A 25,737-nucleotide genomic window follows, 5' to 3' on the forward strand; every position below is an offset into this window, starting at 1 on the left:
GTTTACAAGAAAGAGTTGTATTCCATGAGTGGATTTGATGCAAAACCAATTTTTCAGCGAGAATTGGTAAAAATTTGGCGCAAGGCTGTTTTCAACTCACCATAGTACAAAACACAGTTTTCAAGAAAGAGTTATATTTCACGAGTGGATTTGATGTAAAACGCATTTTTTGATGAGAAATGCTGTAAATTTGGCAAAACGCGGCTTTCAACCCACAATGAAGCAAGACAGTTTTCGAAAAAGATTTGTATTCCATGAGTGTATTTAATGCGAAACGCAATTTTTTGCTAGAAATGGCTAAAATTTGGCAAATCGCTTTTTTCAAACCCACAATGGAGGCAAAAACAGTTTAAAGAAAAAAAATGCGTTTTCTATCAAATCCACTTATGGATTAAAAATCTATGAGTAGATTTGATAGAAAACGCATTTTCGGCGAGAAATGGTGAAAATTTTGAAAAACGCTGTTTTCAACCCACAATAAAGCAACACACAGTTTTCAAGAAAGAGTTTTCAGCGAGAATTGCGGCGAAACGCTGTTTTTAACTCACCATAGCGCAAAATACAGTTTTTAAGAAAGAGTTTTAATTCACGAGTGGATTTGATGTCAAACGCATTTTTCCGTGAGAAATGGTGAAAACTTGGCAACACGCTGTTTTCAATCCACAATTGAGGAAAACACATTTTTAAAAAAAGATTTGTATTCCAGGAGTGGATTGGATGCAAAACCTATTTTTCAGCGAGAATTGGTGAAAATGTGACGAAACGCTGTTTCAACTTACCATGGTGGAAAACACAGTTTTCAAGAAAGAGTTGTATTCCATGACTGGATTTGATGCAAAACCCATTTCTCAGCGAGAATTGGTAAAAATTTGGCGCAAGGCTGTTTTCAACTCACCATAGTGCAAAACACAGTTTTCAAGAAAGAGTGTAATTTCAGGAGTGGATTTGATGTAAAACGCATTTTTTGATGAGAAATGGTGGAAATCTGGCAAAACCCACAATGGAGCAAGACACAGTTTTCGAAAAAGATTTGTATTCCATGAGTGGATTTAATGCAAAACGCAATTTTTTGCTAGAAATGGTGAAAATTTGGCAAATCGCTCTTTTGAACCCACAATGGAGGCAAAAACAGTTCAAAGAAAAAGTTTTAATCCATGAGTGGATTTGATGGAAAACGCATTTTCGGCGAGAAATGGTGTTGGATAGGCCCCTTAGCAGTCCAGCCTCCAGGTTCAAATCACTTGCCCACCTGGTGGGACAGCGGCCAATCTAGACCACAACAATAACACTCTCCCTCCGGGCCCTGCCAAGAGCAGATTGTCTCCATTGTATTACATTCACCAATCGCAGTAAAGCAATATTTAAATAGAGGATTTTCTCATCGTTGGAAATGAAAAGGAGAAAGCCATTGAACATGTTTACATACGGAGAACATCTCTATTGAAGATGCTTTCAAACCATCGAGACAGCAATCGAAGCAGCGTAAATCTCGACAAAGGGCCGAATCAAGTCAAAGCATGCGGGTATTCACCAGAGTGGAAGGAATGGTGAGTACTGTTTACATTTACATTGAAGAGTATTATATGTGACCTTCCACGGGAAAACGTACACTAACAGCTATTCGTGAAACGGGTGAAATGCACGGCTATCGAACTTGTAGGAAACGGGTTAATAAGTCGTTCGAACGGCTAAGGTGAACAACCGAACGGCTAATTAAGTACTCCGAACGGCTTGCAAGAACGGGCGAATGGCTTATGAAAATTTTCGAACGGATAGAAAGGCCGTTCAAAACGGATGAAGTGAACGACCAAACGACTTGAATGAAAGAGCGAACGGCTCGTTTGAACGAGTGAACGGCTTGCTTGAATGAGCGAACGACTTGCTCAAACGAGCGAACGGCTTGTTTGAATAAGTGAACGACTTGAATGAACGACTTGCTTGAAGGAGCGAACAGATTGTTTGAACGCAAGAAGAACGGACCGAAATTTGAACAGACTAACAAAACCAAAGAACTCAACCACAAAGTTTGTTTTCGTGTAGCGAGTTGCATTTGGCTTTGGTGGGATTTTCAACATTATTACCATAGTTGTTGCCTGCAATGTTTTCTGCTGTTATCGCGTAGTTTCAAATAAGGTTTGTCCGATTCTTCAGTGACATATTTTTTGAAAAAGCTGTATAAAAAGTGTGAACACAATCGTTTCGGCGTACGCTCAGTTCACCATCTTGTTTTTTCAATAATGCAAATAATTGGCCCCAAGTCCCAGTCCTTTACTCAAGGAACACACGTCTCTATGACAACTAAAGACAAAAACCGCTTCGCGAATGTGAGATTATATTTTCTGACGCTTTTTACGCCTGAGACGCTTTTATTTAGAAAATTGAAACAGTTTTTTCTAGTGAGTTGTCTGACATTTCGAACGGCTGTTCATAATGGCCTTTCGAACGGATACATAAGTCGTTCGAACGGATGCAAATTTTTGCGGAATGGATGTCACAACCCGTTCGAACGGGTGATGATTTTAACCGAGCGGATACCAGAACGGCTTGCACGGCTGCTCAAGTGGTTTGAACAGATCTCGCAACCCGTTTGAACGGTTGGTGATTTTAACCGAACGGATACCAGAACGGCTCGCACGGCTCCTCAAGTCGTTCGAACGGATGCAAATTTTAGGTGAACGGATGTCCCAACCCATTCGAACAGGTGGTGATTTTAACCGAACGGATACCAGAGGGGCTGGCACGGCTGCTCAAGTCGTTCAAACGGATGCTCAAGCCGTTCGAACGGATACGCAAGTCGTTCGAACGGCTGAGAAATGGTTAGCAAATGGAATTCTGTTCGAAAACGGCAACTCGTTAGTGTACGTTTTCCCGTAGAAGGTCACAAATTTATATTTAAGTAAACTGACTGAGGGTATAGACGAAGACATAAACAATAACTGAGCAAGGTGTTCGAACCAGCTGATTTTACTGCGCCGCCATGACTGCTTGACATTAAGGATTTTTTAATCTTCTGTTTTGTCATGTTTCATTACATTTCTGCTCTATTATGGCTAATTCTTCTTCTTCATGTAAGGCAGAAATTAATTCACATCCGCATTATGTGTCATGAGCTTGAAATATCAGCGGCAACATTTGTTCTGGCTCTGGGAAATCATGCTACATGTGCGTCACTATATAACACACGTGTGTTATTATATTATTATTGGTGTGGAAGCTACATCACCACTTGCTTTTGTTAACCTGAGTATTGACCGTCTCGTAGGGTACTTGAAAACTACGAACAAGCACCGGATGAAATCGTCCTTGTCAACGATATCCTAAAACATTCGAGCGAGATAAAAGAAAATTCCAAGACAGTTTTATCCCGTCAGTTGCTAGGATGGATCATTAACGATTCGTTTAATGATAAGGTTTGTGTCGTACAAAGGGGATCCAGAAAAAGTAGACCACGGGCTTATTTAAACCTTAGACTGAAAAGGCCTCAGGTCCTAAAGGATGGCTGTATTGCAACAGATGGGAGCTCGTAAGCTGTATTGTGTCATTGCAAAACCTACAGATTCCGGGTAATTGGCATTCAATCACTCACTGTCATTCTGCGGCCAGAGAAGGACTACTGACCTTTTGGTAAAGGAAGCCAAACCACACGAAGTTTTGCCTAAAAAATAACCTCAAATTTGACAACATGTTTAAAGATACACCTATTGAAGAGCAAATTTTAGTTGCTATGAATTACATTGATCAATCCTTCCTTTGCTTTGGTTTTCAAGACGATGATGATTGTGGTTTTAACTTCTTTACCTTACGTGATTGGTATTTTGCGGGAATTGTACCTAGTTAAAAATCAAAGCAAACGAGTGTTTGCACACAATTGCTTAGTATTGAGTGGTTCTGGGGGAATTTGTGCCAGCTGTGCTTGGCTTTGGTTAACAAGCACAAATTGAAAAAGATGCAGGGAAAACAGTCATTCACCCCAAGTGCAACAAAAGGTTTATGAGCAAAGAAGAAGTGCAACTTTAGTTGAAGATGGAACAAACAGCTCGGTATAACGCAGAAAAACGAGAACAATTTTGGCAGGAGAAGTTCAAGAAGGAATGCGTTGACGTGAAACATGATAACCAGGAAGACCTCTTAGAAATGTTCGCTGGTATACAGCAAAAAGATGTCCCAGTGTTTGTGGCAGCAGCAGGAAAAAACTCATCAAATCAAATGCAAAAACGGGTACAGATGGCACCCAAAGTAAGCAACACAGTAAAACGATGAGTTAACTGGACGGCTTAGTTAAGGGAGAGAGGGAAGCATATTTTATTTCACCTTACAAATTGATAATGGAAACACAAAATAATTGGTGAACCTTGTCTCATTTTCTCGAGATTTGCAAGGGATTAAACTCCTCCACTTTTGTTGGGACCCATGATTACTTGTTGCATAGATTTTGCAAAAGAACAACTTCTGAAGTTTATCGATAGATTACATTAGAAGTATGAACAAAGCTTTTGACAACACACATCATAAATTCAAACGTTGGTCTAACTCCCCCCAATGGATGAATTGATCCGCCATTCTTCAAATAACATTTTAATTTTTATTTCCCCTTTCCTAGATAATCACCGTGGCTACATTCAGAATTTAAGCCCCATTAAACGCTCTCGAAATCAAAATCAGTGGTTCGAATTTGACCTCCAAACCAGCCCATCCAAGTTGAGAAGAGTAACATTGCAACCCACTCCACATTACAAGAACATGAAGCATCAAAAACAGCTGTAACCCTTCAAAACACTAAGAAAAACGTTCACGAAAAAGTCGTTGATAAGCTCAGCCTTTTCTGTATTGCTGGTGATAAGTTCAGATGATGAGTGCTGCATCGGGCCGATTTGTTTATGTTTTTTGTGATGCAAGTTCATTACCTCAGTAACTGTGGTCCAGAAATCTTTTGCGTTTTTGGCTTTCTTAAACTGGTTCAGCCAGAATGTGGATTCAGCTTCGCGTAACATCCTTGTCACTTTGTTTCTTGTTCTTTGGTACTCTCCCCAGATGGCAGATGTGTTGGTCGTGCCGCCGCATTTTCTTAATAATTTGTATCGTTTATTCATCTCCTTTCCGACTTCTCCAGTGACCCAAGGGAGGCTTCCCTTCCTAATTTTGGCTGTTCGGGTGGGTATGTGTTTGTCGAGCACGTCTTTATAAAGTAGTTCCCAGGCGTCAGTGACATCGTCTATATCATCGAATAGTGACATGACCCACCACGGTACATCTTGTAGGTCTTTTTGAAGGGATTTTTCATCGAGTCCCTTATAGTTTCGTACTCTTTTGATTGAGGAACCAGGGCTTTTAGTTTTCATTTTGTAGGTGACAAAAATCATCTTGTGGTCCGCGATACTTAGGTCTAAAACACCTAAGTTGGATGCCTTGGGCGGGTTGTTTACAATAGCAAGGTCTATTGTTGACTTGGTTGATTGAGTCACCCTGGTAGGGTTGCACGTCCACCAAGCTTTTTATCAAGCTGGCTCAACACAAATAACTGAACTATTTTCTGTAAAAGCGATAAAGTATGACTCTCGACGATCCAAAGAACTGGTACTGGACAGACCCAAAAAGGAAATAGGCACACTTCCTCTTCGACACAGAGGAACTATGATCTGGAACTCACTCCCTAGCAGCGTTAAGACTACGATAATGTCCCTACGTTTAAAAATCGTCTAAAGCAACTCTCCAAATTTATTAACAATTTCACCTTTGAAAAGGAGAGCTCACTGATCACAAATAAATCACATCACGTCTATTATTATTGACACTAATACGCATTTACTCAATCTAGTTCAATTTTTTTACTTTATTTTCATCTTTTTTCTTTCTCTTTACTCGTACATTGTACATACGTACGTACGTACGTATGTATGTATCAAATCATATTCAACCAACAATCAATGATCAGGGTTGCGCCAACCTTTGACATTGATTTTGACTATCAGCCCATCCACCAATATCAAAAGACTGCACCCTCAGCTCAGCCTGCAAAAAAGATTACACTTGAAGAGTTCCCCACGCTTAAAGTCAATCAGAAAGTGAACGTCACTGCTTCAGTTTCACTGGGAAATGAAAAGCCTAAACCAGTTCAACTGAAAACATCAAAGGAGATGACATCAGTGAAGGAAGATTGTGTTCTAGAAGATGAAACTGGAACTGCAACTATTCATGTATGGGGTCCACTTATTAACAAGATCAAAAGTGGCACCACATATGTCATTGAGAACACGTGCAACAACCTTTAAAGAGGCCAATCAGCAGATGAAAACTCTAAATGGCCTTGCATTACTCTAAAATCCCGAGAAAGAAGCAAAAGTGGAGAGATTTAAGATGATAAACAAAAACTAAGTATTTATATTACCTGCCAAGCATGCAAACGAAAAATTAACGAAATGTCCCAACAGAAATCACTCGAATGTAAAAACTGTCGAGTACTACAGAGGCAAGCAGAGTGCAACCCAGATGCATCTGTGCAACTACTTGTACATTTGGATGACAAAGATGTGTGGTTAACAGCATTTACAGATGTTCTGAAGCCCCTATTCACCACCCACCCAACTATTTCCCTACTAAGGGACTCGGAGACTATTGAGGAACTGCTAATGGATACAAAAGACATCGAGTTCACATACAATATGAACAGAAAAGTAATCAGAAAAATGTCATCATGTTCACTAATTACAGGTTGAACTGCTCTGGATAGTGTTCGTACTACAAACTTTACAAAGGATCATTTGATCAAAACATTCAGTTTCGTTTTTTTATTGCCTTTCATCACAATGTGGACCAAAATTACAGTATTGTGCAAAAGTAATGCAAACGAAATTCGACAAATTTCGTTAGATCTTGCCATCACACTGTTGGGCTTCTGTTGTGGGTGCCGTTGCTATGCAGAGGTGTCATTGTTTATAATCGCTTCTCCTGATTGGTTTTGCAGGAAAAAAAGCACCCCGTAAAAGGAAAAAAAGGGCCTAAAAAGGACCGTTTTTGATGGTTTACCGCTGTAAACTGTTATTACAGGCGTAAAAAAACATGGCTGCCATTGATTCCAAGCTGACAGAAGCTTTCAAGCTGCTTTTTTGACGATTCCAGCTCAATTTTTGAGGAAAAAATGCATGTTGATTGAAACATGGGAGCGTGTTCATTTAAAATTACTATCAAAGGTATTTCAGAAGGGCTCGAAACTTGGCAGCCATAAAATACGTACTTGAACGAACATTTTTGTGGGAGTACATCAAATGCCTTCAAATACAAGACTCGCAGTGGTGTCACATTTTTTATGAGATTGCATTATTACATTTGTAGACAATTTTTTTTCCGTTTGAGTTTTCTGACGTACTTCCACACGATTCTAGGTCTTAACGTTACACATCCATTGGCCAATGCTTTTTGAAATGCAGGACATTCTCTTTGAGTTTTATAGAGATATGCCAAATGGCAAGGTTTTCACCACGCCCATTAACAGATCAAAGTTCAGGAATTCCTTTCATTCTTTCGGTATTAAAATATTTTTTTTAACAAATCTACATGCAATGACATGTTAAATGTGAAAATTTGACGAAGTTTAAGTGATTTTTTCAACAGATTTTATGCATGAAGATATGTGTTGAAAATGTGCAAATTAGCCTCCAGGAACACCTTAACATTATACCTCAGAACAGTAGCCTCATATAACGTGTTACCAACTTTATTTCGATAAAATCAAGAGAAACGTTATTATCCAAAACTATGGCAACGGAGGACTCACAATGGTCGACATTGCCTCTTTTAACAAAGCCCTAAAGTCTGTGTGGATAGGAAAGTACTTGGACGAAAGAAATAAGGGGAAATGGAAAGTTTTTTTTGACGCTGAACTCGAAAAACTTGGAGGCCAAACTGTTTTTAGGGTCAGACTTGATATTAAAGACTCGAAAAAGCTTGCTAACAATCTTAGCCCCTTTCTGAAAGAGATTCTCGAGATATGGTCTGAATTAAACTATCAAGGCTCAATAGAAACGGTAGAATCCTTCCTCACACAAAGCTTATGGTATAATTCTTTGATTAGAGTTATGAACAAACCGGTTTTCTATAAAAGATGGTATCAAATGGAAATTTCTCATGTGAATGAAATAGTTAAGGAACCAAGAACTTTCTTACCAACTGAATTTGAAAGCAAGTATCATACCAAGGTTTGCCCTTTGACACTCTATGGAATGACATCTACCCTCCGAGAGCGGCAGGTCTATTCCGGGGGTGAGGGGTGTGGGGGATAGGGGGTGAGGGGTGAGGGGTGAGGGGTGGGGGGTTAGGGGTGAGGGGTGGGGGGTGAGAGGTGGGGGTGGGGGGTGAGGGGTGAGGAATGGGGGTGGGGGGTGAGTTTAAAAGACGTGGATCTAGACTCTCAAATACGTGATAAACGAACATCCTGCAATCTCACACGAAATCACGAGTTTGGGGGTGAGGGTACGTTTAATTTGTTCATGTTGCGAGCTGTGGGGATCTGCGATCCACCTTAACATTATTGACCTCGACAAACACATAAAAGTAATCCAAACTGTGGCTATTGTTTATTGTATTGCTTTTTTGTTTGAGACTCGTAAGATCTTTGATCTTGGATCGACTAAATGATACAACTGACGTCATGTTGGTTTTGATTCTTCAAAGTGTAACAAAACTGTAACTTTATATATACAAATAAACTAGATTAACTTTCCCTGGTTAATAATTTACCATATGGCCTTCGAAAAACCGGTTGTTGAGCTGATTTGTCAATGACACTAAGTGGAGCAACCGTCAATACTACTAAACGTCGCTATTGTCATGATACAATTACAAATGTTGTTATTGTCATTACACAAACAAACGTTCTGCTCTTGAGATATGAACCCTCTACTCTCATATTAATTCGGAATCTTAAAACTGCAACACAACTGTAACTGTAAATAATCTGGATTAACTTTTATGAATTTGCCAAAGTGGCTTGTGAAAAACCGGAATCTAGACTGGTTTTGTTGAATCGTTACTTTAAGTAGCGAGCAGTTTTCTTCCTTCACCCCCCCCCCCTTTTTTTGGTGGGCAGGGAAAAAATGTTTTTCCCTTTTCTCGTTTGTATTTGGGATTGAGCATGTTACATTTCGAATCTTCATTTCCAATCCTCTCTAGGATCAGAGAAAAAAGAAAGAAAAAAGTTCACTGCGTTCAGTTTATAATTTCTTTCAATTTCAGATTTCCGTTTTTCCCTTAAAAACGGAACATAAAAATAAACAACAAACATGTTTTTAGTAACTAAAATATGCTGGTATCACTTATATTCGAGAGATAACTCTCACGACAATAAGCTCTAGTGTATTTGCCGTTGCCGATTAAGGCATTTCAATGGTCGAATCGTCCAACTGAGTAAAGCTTGAGGTTGGCCGCTGATAAGATTGGTCCTTAAAATTTTTAACGGACGTGCGTAAATAAAGCTGAAGTAACGTGTACTGGGACTTCAGTGGCACAAACAATTACAGCTGACGATAAAATTATCAATTCAATTCGAAAAACAAACTTAGCACATAAATTTTTTGCGACACTTTCTAATTTTGCATATTTCGTGAAAACGGGAAAATTCAGTCACGAAAATTAAATTAAGTGACTTGCCGTGCAAGCCTTTAGAAAATTGGCCAAAGTCAAGTGCTGCGATGTACACTTCAAAATCTCGAAATTCACGTGTCGCGAAAAATTCATTTAATAATGTACACAAGCCAACGCATCTCATGTTAGTGGTGGTCTTCACTGTAGTCATGTTGGTGCTTACAAGCGGAACTATACTGATCGAGGATGCACAGGGGGAAATTTCCGTCCTTTGCTGCATGCAATCACGGGGGTGAGGGGTGACGGGTAGGGGGTGAGGGGTGAGGGGTGAGGGGTGAGCCAATTGTTCGAAACGAATTCTAGTCTGAAATGTCAGCCGTCTCTTCTCCCTAACCCACAGGGGGTTATGGGGAGGAGACAGCTGACATTTCAGACTATAACAATTCAAGATTCAAGACTGTAGTTTCTTTCCCCTATTTTACTGAGATCTGAGACGCATCTCACCCCTCACCCCCGGAATAGACCTGCCGGGGGTGAGGGGTGAGGGGTGGGGGGGGGGGGGTGAGGGGTGAGGGGTGAGGGGTGAGGGGTGGGGGGGTGAGGGGTGAGGGGTGAGGGGTGAGGGGTGAGGGGTGGGGGGTGGGGGTGGGTTGTGAGGGGTGAGGGGTGGGGGTGGGGGGTGAGTTTAACTGGGGTGAGTTTAAATGTCCCTTGACAGAAGTTTAGTCGGTTTCTCCATTTAACCTGTGATAAGGCCCAATTTTAGCAATACTCTTATTTATTTTTACGCGGTCGCTCGCTAAATTTTTGCAGGAATGGTTTTTAAAATACCAAGACTGAGAGCCTGATCACAGGTTTATAGTTCTGAGATACTACGTCTGCCAACAACCGCGTCTCAATTCAAACTAAAGCGCGATAAGAGGCGCCTCATTTCTCAGGCTACCGATAAACCAACCAATGGAATAATGAACTTTGACAGGCTGTTGACAACATTATCACAAGATGTTGATTTCATGCAAATGATCACAAACCACGTTCTTAAGTTGACTTGAAAGTTGACCTGGCTGAACAAAAGCAGAACACTATTATTAAGGATATTGTGTTTTATTTGTGAAATTTTGGCGTAAATAATGGATTAAGCTTTATAATACTTCAGAAGTATGTTTACTGGGGCATTTTGTTTATTAAACTCGCCGCGATACGTAACCGGATCCTAGTAAATTATTTTCATTATTTTTCACTCTGACGCCATTGAAAACTTTCACGGCGAGGTTTACATTTCACGGCGTGAAATATTTCACTCCTTTATAATTTTACTTTCACGGCGTGACCGGGCGGCGTGAATTTATTTCCCAGTCTTCAGATTCACTCCCAGAGTGAAAACGTTTCGGAATAGCGTGAACACGGCGTGAAATTTCCACCTCACAGTGTGAAGTTTTAAATACACGCGCCGTGACCGTGAAAAAAATTCACTATTTGGAGTGAAATCCATAAGCCCTCTTTTCGCGTGGAGGGTCACATATGGAGACAGTATGACAAAGGGAAAGGGGTTTCTGGGCTGCTATGGAACCCATTTTGTTCTAGCACCTAAGATAGTGTGTGAATTAAATCACTGATTAAATTCAAGTAAATTAGCAACAATGTAAAAATTATAGTTCTCAGGAAACTTATCAGTGTCACATGTACCACGTTACAATACACTCCATTAGTGAATGTCGGGTATTAGATGCGTCTCAGATCTCAGTAAAATAGGGGAAAGAAACTACAGTCTTGAATCTTGAATTGTTATAGTCTGAAATGTCAGCTGTCTCCTCCCCATAACCCCCTGTGGGTTAGGGAGAAGAGACGGCTGACATTTCAGACTAGAATTCGTTTCGAACAATTGGCTCACCCCTCACCCCTCACCCCCCACCCCCCACCCCTCACCCCTCACCCCTCACCCCTCACCCCCTACCCCTCACCCCTTACCCCTCACCCCTCACCCCCTACCCCTCACCCCTCACCCCCCACCCCCCACCCCTCACCCCTCACCCCCTACCCCTCACCCCTCACCCCCCACCCCTCACCCCCGGAATAGACCTGCCGATGGACGACACCTGTGAGTAGGCCTACAACAGTCACCTGGCTACAGTCTTGAAAAGTCCATGAATTCCATCAAAAGGCCCAAATGAAAGTTCCCTAAAAACCCATTTATCCTTGAAATGTCCTGGAATTCTTTTAAAAGTACTTAAAAAGTCCTTAATTTGTCCTAAAGTAGACTGAGCATATCTGAGTTAAACCAAAGTTGACATTGCCTAGCATATACTTTATTCTTATTTTCCTAATGTTTGATGGGTGACAAAAAGCAAGAAGCCATGCAATGTTTAATTCCATTTCTTTACGAACCCTGCAAAGGGATTGTTCATAGTGCCCAAGGAATGTGTAAATCTTAGGTTTCTGAAACTTGCACTGTAGCTTTAGTTCCTTTGTTATACGTTGTTTGTTAGACTAAAATAACTACTATTTTCATTGCACAACTGATGTAAATGCATTATTTTCTGCAGTGACATTGGACTTGAAGGCCCTTTACATGCTGCTTGTCAAGCTTCATGACAACACATTTTCACTTGGTGCACGTGGGACTGAAGTTGAATTTTGTTTCCTTTGCCATGCATTACAGGTCTTTTGTAGCTTTCACCTCTGTTTTGTGATTATTGATCGAGCATGCCACAGAAAATTGTAGTTTCCAAAATGAATAAGATTTAACCTGACCATGACCTTACCATACACCATTCTGATAGGTGTTTTATCTCACGAAAGACACTTATTGGGAGCTACATGTGGTAGATGTTGGTCATTTACATACCAAGTTTGTCTACTACATGTAGTATGTGATGAATGTTGCCAATGATCACCACAAGTCTCTCTTTATGTCAACAGTGGGTTGTTTAAGGGCATTCTACTGGCATGCCAAACGTCATGTGTCATGTGTCATCATCAGTGTAGTTTAATAGTATATACAATTTGTGAAATCACATTATGCATGCAAAGGAGACATAGCTAGCCACCTTGAGAATCTCTTTTACGGAGCTGATAATAATTTTGTTATTTTGAATTTACTTTCAGTGAATGTTTGGCCTTCCTGAAGTAGCAGAGGAACTTGGCTTTCATAAGCTGTGATTCTGTGAGAATTACTTACTCCAGGTGCTTCTTGGGAACAAAAAATACATTAAAAAATTACATTTTTGCAAATTAATTTCACTGCTGATCATATTGGTTTGTTTGGCATACCCTTAAGAACAACAGACGGGCTTGGCTTCTGTAAGCTGCAACTCTGTGAAAATTCAGTTTCCCCAGGTGTTTTTTTGGGCACTATAAATTTAAAATAATATTTCTGTTTGAACATAAACATTTCTCATATTTTGTAGGTAATTTCAATCAAGAAAACTTTGAGTGATTGGCTTCCCTAGAACAGAGAAGCTTGGCTTCCTTAAGCTGCAACTCTGTGGGAATTCAGTTTCCCCGGGTGTTTCTTTGGGCACTATAAATTTAAAATGATACTGTATTTCTGCTTGTACATAAACATTTCTCTTATTTTGTAGGTAATTTGCATCAAGAAAACTTTGAGTGATTGGCTTGCCTAGAACAACAGAGAAGCATGGCTTCTGTGAGCTGCGACTGTGGGAATTCAGTTTCCCCAGGTGTTTCTTTGGGCACTATAAATTTAAAATAACATTTCTAGTTTTACATAATCATTTCTCTTAATTTGTAGGTAATTTGCACCAAGAATGAGTGATTGGCTTGTCTAGAACAACAGAGAAGCTTGGCTTCCTTAAGCTGCAACTCTGTGAGAATTCAGTTTCCCCGGGTGTTTCTTTGGGCACTATAAATTTAAAATAATACTGTGTTTCTGCTTGTACATAAACATTTCTCTTATTTTGTAGGTAATTTGCATCAAGAAAACTTGAGCCATTGGCTTGCCTAGAACAACAGAGGAGCTTGGCTTCTGTAAGCTGCGACTCTGTGGGAATTCAGTTTCCCCGGGTGTTTCTTTGGGCACTATAAATTTAAAATAATATTTCTACTTGTACATAAACATTTCTCTTATTTTGTAGGTAATTTGCATCAAGAAAACTTGAGTGATTGGCTTGCCTAGAACAACAGAGGAGCTCGGCTTCTGTAAGCTGTAACTCTGTACGCACGTGCGTACCTCGAAAATCTCAAAAAAATATATTTTATTTATTTATTTGACTTATTTAATTATCTACTTATAGATTTTTTTGGTGAAAAGCTTGAAAAGCGTCTTATACACATGCAAGAGTTTTCTCTTATTATTGCTGCTAAAAGAAAACTGTGTGAATATTACACTATTCATTTTAGTATGAGAGCTCAAAGCCTGTGTCAACCTGCGCCGCAAAATTTCCCGTTGGCCGGAAAGCACATAAATTTATTCCCGGGACCCGGAGTGAACATTTTCTTTTCTTATTTGCAGCATGGTTACCGTTTAGAATAAAAGTTAATGTTCAAGATTTTCGCTGCTAGAAAAATGATAAGTTTTGTGCGCAAAACAAAATACCATACACCTTTAGTAGGGATAATTATGTACCTTATTCGTACTAATTTTCGCGGGCACATAATTTCGCGAACTTGGAATACGAATATTTCGCGAGCATTAAATTTCGCGATTTTGCAAAAAATTATAAATTTAGGGCATTTAATTTCGCGAAAATTGACAAAAGACAGACTTAGAAAACTGTTTTTTATTGAATGATCACTTAAATAATGATTGATTTACAATCATGATTTGCAATTACGTACCTTATAGAAATAGCGTTGATAATCAGAAAAATCAAGCAAATACTGCAAATCAATCAAATGCTACTGCAATAAGTCAATTGTAAAAATGTGATTTTAAATACCTATGCCACACAGTTCCGTAATGATTATAAATACTTAACACCCTTGAAACAGAACAAAACTATAGATGAATAATAATGAAATACAATTTAAGTATGTCTTCCTATACAGCCTTGTGCAATGTCTATATTATTACTGTGGTGCACTGTCTATAGTTTGGAAACCGATCCTTAGGCAACGTTCGAACCTTTCTCGCGAAAGAGAAAACCTCAATGATCGCTATGCTATAGCTGCTTATAAGCGCCTTCCGGGATGGCCTGCTGACTCAATCATTGGTCACTTACCCAGAGAGATCTCTAGGCCTACAGGTTTTTTTTTTTTTTTGTTTGTTTGTTTTTAAGAGGAGGGGTTGCTTTCGCTGAAGTCATACATACAACGCCCAGAAGATCACCGCTTGTACAAGGAGGACTTTAAATTCCAGTTAAAAGTGTGGTTGAAATCGAAGCCACAGCAAAGAACAGATTGATAATTGAAAAATACAAAGAGCTCGTGTTGGCTAATTATAAAGAGCCTGACCTAAATGGACATTTTGATGACTGCACGAAAGATGTTTTGAAAGAGCTACATGTACATGAGTGATTTGGATGAAGAAATTGCTGAAGTAGAAGATAAATAGACTGATGACAATTACCATGTAGCTATAAACGCAGTTAATCATTGATTAAAGCAATTATAGAACTGTATTAAATTTCGCGTGTTTAATTCTCGCGTATCCTAATTTTAGCGAGTCTTTAATTTCGCGGTTTTTTTTACAAATCGCGAAAATCGCGAAATTAAAGCCTCGCGAAATTTAGTACGAATAAGGTACATTCTCACGACAAAATAAAGAACCAACATCTCTAATATTTGTATCTTACTTCAGTAAGATCGATCCGGCTGTAACCCGTATTAAATGATTAAAATGATTCAGATATTTTAATTTCGACCCAATCATACTGTCGTTAAATGGTCTTTTGATTTTTAAGCGCAAACAAACGCGGCACTAAAAAAGCTATTAAACAAAATTGAAAATCCCACGCACTTTCAAATGATACACTTGTGATCGAGTTTATTATTTTGTTCAAGGTTTAATTAGTGCTAGATTTCCAGTCATCACCTTCCCCACATATTTTCTTTCTTATTACCTGTTGGTGAATAAGCCGCAAAGTCGATCCTACAAAGGCCTGTCTTATCTCGATAAATTTGACAATTTATGCTGTCGTTGACAGACGGGAGTCTCAAAAATTATTTTTTTAACGCCTTTTGCGATGACTTTTAAGCATGGATCTAATTATTACTTTTAAAATTATTATTTCTTTTTTCATCCAGTCCAAGACTTAAGCCAAAGAAACAGTGCCAAAAGCAAATTCATTTACAAAGAAAAAGAATCCTTCCAAGAGATCAAGAGATCCTAATGATCCAACTTCTATTCAGGTATTTATCAATAATTTTGTTTCCTTAAAGTAGATATACAATCAAAATAATCTGAGAATAATTGCTTTAACCACTGGAAGAAAATAATTTTGAATTATTGCCAATATTTTGGGAGCATAAGGGATGATAATCTTATTGAGGAAAGACAATAATATATTATTACTTTTTGAAAAAAGTTGTTGATTTTAAAGTCTTCACTCTCGTCAAAGTATCTGCTTAATTTAAGTTAAAAGGGCTACTTGTTTGGAAGGAGGGTGCTAAATTATATCCTTGCATGGCTTTTCCAGAAATTATATACTATTAATTATTAATTATATTATTTAGAACAAGGAGAAAAAGATGTTAAAACGAGAGCAAGCCCATACCCAAGCGATGGCCTCCAAAAGGCAGAGCAATGAGATTTTCAAGAGGCTTGAAAACATTTTGCAAGTAATTAGGTGCATGATAATTTATTGATACATGTTTATTTCTTGTTCTGTGGCAACTTTAGCATAAATTGCATGATGCTTTGCATAACAGTGAAGGAGGATTGGATTCCATTATTGTATAAAAATGTTGAAATCGCAAAGACCGTTTTGTGCATTTTTGAAATACCCTCATTAATCTCACATCCAGATGTTTTGTCTTTGGAGAAAACACTTTGAAAAGCGTGACTTTGAAAAGCAATTCGGTTATTTTTCGCTCTGATTGGCCAATGAAAATGGCATGTGAGCATGACTTTTCAGATCTTTTGCAAGGGATTGCCATCTTGGGAAATTTCCACAGATAAACACAACTCATAAACCGAACCACTTCTTTGGGAACGCCTTCTTTATTGCTGTATCATATCTGTGGAATTTGTGCAGTTTACCTAGCGGTAAACAAGCACTGCTATAGTGAAAATTATTGCCGGAATTGGCGAGAGTTGGCATCAAATCTAACTATTCCTTCCTTCGCAATGAAAAAACAAACAATTCACTAATTTCTTTCCTTCCAACGCGAGTGCTTGTGAGACTGATTCAGAGGTGAAGAAAGTGACATTTTATACAACAAGTATGCAAGAGCCATGGAGCCTTTTCAATAGTTTAAATTACTTCTCGGATTGGCACAGAGCACATTAAGCCGTTGCTATCTGTCTAAGGTACAAACGAAAACTCCGCCAACTGACGTAATCCAAGAAGGAAAGGTGTGCTGAACCAATCAGGAGTCAACAAGGGTCTGCCCTGACAGCGGAAGAGGTGGAGTCAGCTGAAGGAAGATCCTTAAAGCAGCCCAGAAAGTCGCTTTTTGAAGAGAGATGGGAATGTTTAAAGCCACTCCAAGAAGGACAAGACAGAGCTCCAGTCAGCGTAAGAAGAGTGCCGTAAAAACAATAAGTTCGTTGTACTCCCTTTCCCCATTCCTTGACCATGATGGAGTACTGTGGGTAGGTGGTGGAATCCAGCGAAGGAAATTTACAGAAGATACGAAGTTCCCAGTCATCCTTCACACGATAGGAAACGTAACAAGCCTTATCATCAAGAACTTCCACGAGACAGTTCAGCATCAAGGTTGTGGTCTCCATCGGACGCTACGCTACGAAAGGATTCGAGAAACCACTGCTCGCAGGATAGGAGCTACTATGCAAGTATAGTTTTCAAATAACTGGTTGAGACAGAAATTGATGAAGGATTTGTATTATGTAATTAGTTCTACAGACATGCCTCTAGGTACATGAATTTCCTGTTTGCCACACTGAAATGTTTTGTTGGTGAGGTCACGTATTACTAATTTGATCATTTCTTTGTTAATCAGGCTGCAACCAGAGATAGTATTTCTTGTTTGTTAAGTGTGTACAAAGATGTGACAAATCTTTTTTAGTGATCGATCTATTAAAACGTGGACAAAAACATGGATACTTTTTGCAGAAAGGACCATAAAAGTCAAGTTAAAGGTGTCAGCGTCCGCTTAATAGAGGTGTCCATTGAATACAGGTACTTTTTACAGTAAATGTGGGGAAGATTCTTTGTATTGGCTTGCTAAGGAAGAACTCCCCAACAGAAAGTTTACTTCCTTATTGTCACTACTGGATAATTTGGGACTTGAAGAAATGGAATACTTGAATCACGGATCACCTGGTGCTGTACGAGAGATGTTTTTGGTTCTTGGCCAAGTTAGCTTCATAAATCAAATTTTGTGGGTTTGCTATGTGATGATGTCACTGATATTTCTGTTTTGGAACAGTTCGTATGTTTTGTTCAATTCTTTGACTCTGAATCTGGCAAGCTGAAAACTGATTTCCTGTTGGTAGAAAATGTCCTAAAAGACTCTGATAGCCAGGATCCCCACTATCACACAGCCCGCTATCAACCCTTTGGTGGCCGTTTTTTGTTGGACATCGAACTTGAGACGTCGTCCCTTTTTCAGCCAAGGATTGTTTCAGGGTGGGTCTGGGATGTCCCAATCGCCAACGAATCTGTAGTGTTCCTTCTCTCAGATCCTGGGTTTGATCGGTCAGACGCTGCCAGAGGTGTGTTGGTGGACCAGTCGTGTTACAAGGGATGTGTAGCATTCCCTTGCCTTGACCTCTCTCGGAACACATGGTCTTTGATTTTAGCGATTGCAAGATGTTGATGGGTTGGGGTTCGCTGAACAGGAGATGTGTTCTGAAATGAATGGCTTCGGAGGTTCTTGGATGATTGTCTACTAGAAAGTAGCCATAGGGTCGTTTGGTGGCTTTTTTATAGAGTTCCCGAAACCTCTGGCTGTTCCCCATTCAACAGTTGCCCAAGACTTTGATGTAATGTAGGTCAGCGGGATTTCGAAAAAGCACTGTGTAATGGTAATTCCAATTTCTACTGGTTTGCTTGCATTCTCCCGGATACAGGTTTTGAGTCAGTGTGACAGCAAACAGGTCCAAGTGGTGGGTACAGCATGTTAGCAGCTGAGTGATGCAAGGTGATTGCACCGTCTCGAGCATGAGATCATCTAGAATCAACAACCCTGGATGCGTCCAGGATGAAAAGAGCGCTTCCAGGTCTTCGGGAAGGGTTTGATGGAACCCCACCCCGAGCTTCTCTAATTGATCAAAGATGGGTTACCAGTACGAGCTTTAGCAATACTCTATTTTTTGGAGGTGACAGGGAGATCCATTGTCGTGGCGAAAATACACAGGCGCATCGCACAGCAACTAATAGAGATAGGTGGTTTTGCCACGGAGTGAGGGTCCCACGATTTGCAAGTTGGCAGGCACTTGCAAAGTTGCGTCGTAGCTGGTCATCATGGTGACAACAAAAAAGACAATTCAACAACTTCGTTGAAAGTGGGTCATTGAAATCCCATGGGTCTCCATGAAAGAGACTTTTTGATATGAACATAATCTCCATGGGTTAAATCTTAGATACTAAACTTCAATTGAATTGTCTCCTTAGTGTGAGCTTACATTTTGTTTGCCTTTAAGATAAAGGCATGAAAATGTTATCCCAGTGAATTTGGATAATAATAGCAAACTTCAAGCAAAGTAACTAGTTAACTAACAAAGAAATAAACAAACAAATTATACATGCATACATACCTCCTCCTCCTCCTACTACTACTACTACTACTACTGCCCTCTCCTCCCCTGCCATGACACGGGAGGCACTATTGTCTGTCAAATCAGAAAGAACTATGAATGTGCAGTTCCAGAGAACATCCATAACCACCCGATAGAAGTAACAAGGTGTATGATAATAAGCTGGACTTTTCAGTGATTTGGGGTGAGGGAGGGTCAAACCAAATAAACATTTTCTGGTATGGATCCTTTCAGAGTTTACATTTAGGCATGCATTGTCCCGGGGGGGGGGGGGGGGGCTCCATATAATGGCCTATACGGGGACGCTCCACCTGAAAGGGGTACCTTTTTCATGCTTCAGGTATATGAAAGGGTAGGGATTTCACGAGTCAAAGTATATGAATGGGTAGGGAAATCTGTCATTTAGGTATTTAAAAGGGCCTTCATTCTAAGGGTTAAAAAGGGGATGCAGTGTTCTTAAGTAGGTTTCTGAAAGGGGTACTATTTTCCAATGGAAGGTATATGAAAGGGGTACTTTTTCTGCCAAAAGTGGTACATAAAAGGGTAAGCGGTCGAACCTCGGGGCGGAGCCTCCCCATATTAAATATTTTTTAGTACCCCCCCAACATCCAAGATCTATGACTGCCAACATGGCCCTGCCAGAAAGAAATCTAAGAAGAAACAAAATCTCACCAAAAGGTAACTTTTGAGTTCAAGTTAGAAATGGAGCATGAATGTCATTAAGTTGCACTTAGAATGAGCCTCACATAAGGGAAGGGGCAATAAACCAATTGACAAATAAATGTACTTTTCAGGAAAATGATCATTCATTCAAAGGAAGGAGGTTTTTGCATCAAGACAGTTTCAAGTTTGGCTGCCCTGCTCAGATAGTAATGTCAGAAGTTATAAGGTTTCCAAGTTACCAGGTAATTTTATGTCCTTAAAGTACAAGAATAGAGTATACATGGTCCTCTGTCCTGAGGTGGTGAAGGAACAGGAGAAGGTAGAAAAGTAAAAAAACATCACATTCTCAGCCCAGTTTTTGGGTAAAAACTCCAGTTTGTTAGAAGCACTTTTTCATCACCTTATTGCTCACTTTCAAGCCCTGATATATATACCCCAGAGTTTATTTCCCACCCACTACAAAACTGAATTATAATTGCCAGTTGTACATTACTTAGCATTTACTGGCAACGAGGTAAAACGAAATAAAAATGACCTGCCCAGACCACCCATAGAGAATATCAGTATCCGTCAATCCCGCTTTTGTTTCTTTTTGTGCAGGTTACTGATGACACAGAGCGGCTCTAGCCTGTGTTGCAGCCAGACTTGTCACTCAAGACGTCAAGACCTATAGAGAACTCGATATAGTCCATCTGCGAAACGGCTCCAAACAGCTTGTTCTGGTATCCCGCAGGTTTGCAGGGATATCTGTAACTATTTTCGATTGGCTCAATTTCTAACGTGTTCTCCGATTGGATATTTCCCCATTGAGCAATATCACGCAATACTGTACAAAGCAAAAAATAAAATTTGTACAAGTTGCAGTACAAAACAATTTATTTGCATATCAAAAGGTCAAAGTGGTTATGCCTGATTCGTCGGTTTTTTGTAATTTATGCTGTTGTGATATAGAAAAGAGTAACGAAAGAGTTTTGCTTGTTAAGGGATGGAAACAATTTGACGTTATCGCCGAAATCGCAAGTCTCGATTTATCTTTGAGATCCGTCGAGAACAAATACATCTGTAGAAACTGTGTTGCAAAATTGAAGAAATGACGAGGACTTCTCGAGCAAGTAGAAAAATTAGAACAAGAACTCAGAAGCCTGAATCAAAGCGAGGTTTCATTGGCATTGAAATGATCAGGAGAAATACTTATTGGTGATCAGGATGGCCCGACCTCCAAGAAAGTCTGCAAGGGATCTGATGAGGGGTTTTCCCTTGTGCCTTCCTCGCCTGTTCGTAACGAGTGAAGAACGTGCCTGTGGCCAGTTTCACCGGTCCTAAACAGCCAGAGTGTACTACCAGCCAGGGAAAATGATCGAAGAGGAGGAAATAAATCGCCCCAGCAAAAGAACAAATCCACTGTTGATGTTTCGGTAAAGGTAAATTGGCCATCCAAACCTGGTGCTGAGAGAAAACTTCCCGAAGATCTGGAATCGTTGGGGAAAATGTTGGTTCGTGGAACCTACAAGCAAATTGCAAATGCAGCGTGGAAAAACGACAGCCTCAAGAAAGAGATAACAGTTTCTCCTGAAGGATCTCGAGAAGGAATGTTCCCAAATGTGCTTGAAGAAAGATCCTAGTTGCTTACGAAAAACGGGCGGGGAAGACATGTTGTCATTCAGCATGGAAAAACTGTCAACTGAGATTCAGGACAGGGCCCCCTTGTTTTATTCCATCCTCCCAGCAGCTGCAGTAAACCAAAGAAGTAAGGCGAAAAATCCTTCTCCCCAAGCTGACTTTGGTGCTATTGGAATGGCAGCTGCGGTATGCTTGCGAAATAGGTCCCAGTACATGATTGCAGTCCAGCTCTTAATAACTGACTTTTCGTATCATTCGAATTGGGTGGTAAGTAAACTAGCGTAGTATCTTGTTAAGATTTGTGATCTTACATGCTTCACGGACAAATCAAATTATACTGCATCATGTGTATAGTAATATGTAATGTTATGATTCTCATTAAGTTTTTTTTTCCTTGTAATTATTTTCAGATTGTTTGTAAATTTTCAAAAAAAATTGACCTTGTTTTCCATTGCCTCGATTATATTTAACTCATGATTAAACAAACAATGATAGTAAACAACACTCTGATGTGCTAGGTTTAATAGCCTTGAATGTACAGATTTAATTATTGAGCCAATTCCCTTTTTTGTTACTGTCCCAATAAGGAAGGCCCTATCCACTTGGAGGTTTAATTAGTCAATTATTTTATAAGTGACTGATATTTATTTGTTTTGTTATTTTTAAGGCCACACTTGCACGTTTTCAGACCTTACGTCTGGTCACTAGTCACACCTACCTGTACAAGAAACTTGATGAGTTTGGCAAGGATCATGACAAAACCATTTGTGATGCCATCATCCATCAAGGGCAGTTCATGGCTAGTAGGTGCCAAAATGGATCTCAACATGTAGAGCCGCAACACCCCCAAGCTGTTCAAGCCGATACTGGATGGAAGCTCGTTTTTGACAACCTGGACTATACCCAGGAAGTGCACTGGATGACAGAGGAGCATCAAAATGTGGACTGTCATTATGTCACAGCAATGAGCACAAAGAACAGGGTGTCTGGAAACGAGCTGAGTGATGACCCACCAACTGTAGGTGTCCTTGGCATGGAGAATGGAAAGTGTTTGCCTTCCAACATCGACAATGCCAGACAGCGTGACAACTACCTTAAGCTGGTAGAGAGGATTCTGGTGAACAATATACCATGCCACGCATTTCTGTCTGATGTGTGTACCGGACACATAAAACACAAATATAGCCATGAAATGGTTGACAAAACAAACACAGTAAGTTAACTGATTTTGTGTTATTGATTTAAGTTTTTACATCAAATATTAACAGGGAGAAACTGGTGCTAAACAGAGAAAATTGATTGTAGGTACAAAATAACAATGGTTTGTTTCTGTCTATTTTTTCTCAAGACAGAATTGTGATGCTGTCTACAAGTATTCAACTCCCAGCCTAACTTCTCCCCTATGATTTTGAAAAAAAAAAAAACATTGGAAGTTAGGGTTATTATGAATGTGATTTCATTTTTTTAATGCATGGGTTTTTGGGTAGATCTACGGTATTAATATAAAATAAAGTAGATTACCAGTCATTACTATAGTCCCTAAGTTACTGTTCAATCCTGGCTGTTTAGCAACCATATCATCACTATTTTGTACTGTTGGGATGTAGAATAGGGAAATTTTACTGTTGAAATGAGTAACTGAATTATAATTTTTCATTTTTTTTTCAGACATTTCTTGGGATGATTTATGAAAACGAGAATGATGCTGATGGCATTTTAAGAGTATTGGAACAGCTACACAAGTATGTTCCACACCATGGTGATGATGAAGATCAGGTGTATGGAGAGCAAGGCGTGGTTGGTGACCAGCTAAGTGTAGAAAGGGCAGTAAATGGCCACTGCTCTTTGTCCAATGGCTTCACACCCAAAGAAAGACTGGAGGGACTACACTTTGAAATTGCAGACTGGCATGCAGGCAACAAGTTCTTAGAGGTAAACTAACAACTCCATGAGAACAATTCCATCAATCCTTAATATGTTAAAAGCTAATCAATACGTCAGAATTGTCACTTTTAAATTCTTAGAGTTAATTACAATTTGTATCTATATTTCCTTTAGAAGGAAATTTAAACAGCATTTTATTCCATTGTCAGTTTTTTCGATTTTCAATATGTGGTTTAATAAACATTTTTTTATAGCTTGATTAATTTCAAATATTCATCATTATATTTTAGTCAACACAGTGTTTATTCTTTATTTTTTTTTATTTTACTTCACTGATCAGCTTTGTATTTGATATGCAATTTATATGTAGGTTGCCTTCTCCAACCTGTACAGTGGTGCCTCTGCAGCTGACAAGCGTACCCTCTACAGTGACAGAAACCTTATCAACCGAAGAAATGTCAAAGGTGATGTCACATCTGCAGCAAATGCTTGTCGTAGGTTCTTTCAGTTGGAAGTGGAATCACGAGTAATTGCTGCAGCTGCTGAAGTCCTTGGCATTACAAGTTTGGACCAAGACAGGCCAACCAAGAACTTGCTCCCAAATCCTAAGAATGCCACAACTGAGGCTAAAAATGCCTACCTAAGACGAGTAGCAACGCTGGTTAATGATGACTATGTGATTGACCAACCAAGAAATGAGAAGATGCGACAGTCAGCAGGAATCATCCAGTATGAAAGTACAGCCAGACAGCAAGAATTAACACCCGATGGCAGATTCAGGTGCAGGGCTCCCGGTTGTACAAGAACATTTGCACATGATGGTAAGGTTAGACGAGACCATGAAGCAGGCCACCGACCCCCTATTATTATTGACCCTCCTCCAAGAAGTTTGTTTGTCATTGATACAGCTGTTAATGACAAAAACAGAGATGACATGCTAAACTATCAGAAAGCCCTCCTAGATTACGGGATGCTTATCCTGAACTTTTGGGATGGCATTTTCGAAGGTGATGGGGATCATGTCAAACGCTGTTGGAAATTTTTCCTACTGTACCTGAAGCACCAGGGTGGGTCCTCTAATAAGTATGCCCTGGAAGCCTTATACCTGATGTTTCAGATTTATGCCCTTCTGAGCCCACAAGCAGCTCACCACCTCATCGGGAACAGAACTGCCAAAAACAAGCCTGGAGTGGGTGGGAATATCCCCCTGGACCTACTTCTGGAGTTCTTTAACAAGTTTGTGAAAGAGGCTATAAAGAAGCTTGGTCCAGGTGTTACACGGAAGTCACATGATAGAATTTGCCACTCTGTTGATGTGACGAGTGAGTTGATGCATAACTTTGACCATGCCATGTCTGTTTTTAAGAGATCAGGTAAACATGTCCAGAAATCAGTCAAGGGTGATCTTGCGAAGATTGTGAATGAGCTTATCTCTAATAAAGCATTCCATCACACTCCAGGCCGAAAGTACCATCACTATGCACAAGTCAAGCCAATTATTTTATGTAGCTTTGACATGCAAAAAATGTTTCATTGGATAGATGATCACAAGAAGTACATGATTCTACATAGGCGTGCTCGTTAGAGTTTTTGTTTTATACTTTCAAGAATTGAAGGGGCTATATGTCATAATGATTTTAGTTGTAAGATTAAATCTCAGTGGCTTAATACCCATACACAAAAGCCATATCCTGTCGAGTTATAAGATATCAAACAAATTTCACAAGGGGAGCACTTAAACCATAAAAATATTTGGGCATTAAGCATTTAATCAACTTTTTGAAGTTTCAAGCCATGACTCCTTCCTTGCCATCCTTTGCAACTGATGACAGGAAACAGTGCCATATATTCTTGAATTAAACAAAACTGGCCCTTTCAACTTACAGTTGGACAATAATATTATTGCTCTCTATTTGACAGTAGTAGCTGACATAGTGTAAAAAAAAAAGAAAAGAAAATACTCCTATCATCTTAGTCCAGGGGAGGGGACCCCCCTTAAATGGCTTATATGCGGATGTGCCGCTGAACAGGTTCTAGCTTTAGTCCTTTCTGTCCTAAACAGGGAATGGTCTTCCTACATATGTCAGAAGTGCCAAGGATATTTTTACTTTTAAATTCTTTTTAAAATTAGCTTCTAATTTAATCCTGTTTGT

The 25,737-nt window shown here is 39.6% G+C and overlaps 2 protein-coding genes and 1 pseudogene across 2 annotated transcripts in view; 2 read left to right on the forward strand and 1 right to left on the reverse strand.

Moving 5' to 3' along the window:
* LOC146477062 (uncharacterized) overlaps positions 1-25,737 on the reverse strand; it is a 450,556-nt gene that overhangs the window by 257,765 nt on the left and 167,054 nt on the right. The window lies entirely within an intron of this gene.
* On the forward strand, positions 4,024-6,713 carry LOC146477066 (uncharacterized; annotated as a pseudogene).
* Positions 23,381-25,169, forward strand: LOC146477067 (uncharacterized). Its single transcript, XM_085114149.1, has 2 exons — positions 23,381-23,632; positions 23,955-25,169. Exons 1-2 carry the CDS (start codon positions 23,381-23,383, stop codon positions 25,167-25,169), a joined length of 1,467 nt encoding a protein of 488 aa, XP_084970275.1.

Source organism: Pavona decussata, unplaced genomic scaffold, assembly GCF_977016875.1.
Source record: "Pavona decussata unplaced genomic scaffold, jaPavDecu1.1 SCAFFOLD_72, whole genome shotgun sequence".
NCBI classification, from domain to species: domain Eukaryota; kingdom Metazoa; phylum Cnidaria; class Anthozoa; order Scleractinia; family Agariciidae; genus Pavona; species Pavona decussata.

What these genes read in the sequence shown, in the direction of transcription:
- LOC146477067 (XM_085114149.1), top strand. Translation starts at nt 23,381, where the DNA reads ATGATTTATGAAAACGAGAATGATGCTGATGGCATTTTAAGAGTATTG. An exon ending in CAGGCAACAAGTTCTTAGAG is followed by an intron (nt 23,633 to 23,954) that starts GTAAACTAACAA and finishes ATTTATATGTAG; the next exon opens with GTTGCCTTCTCCAACCTGTA.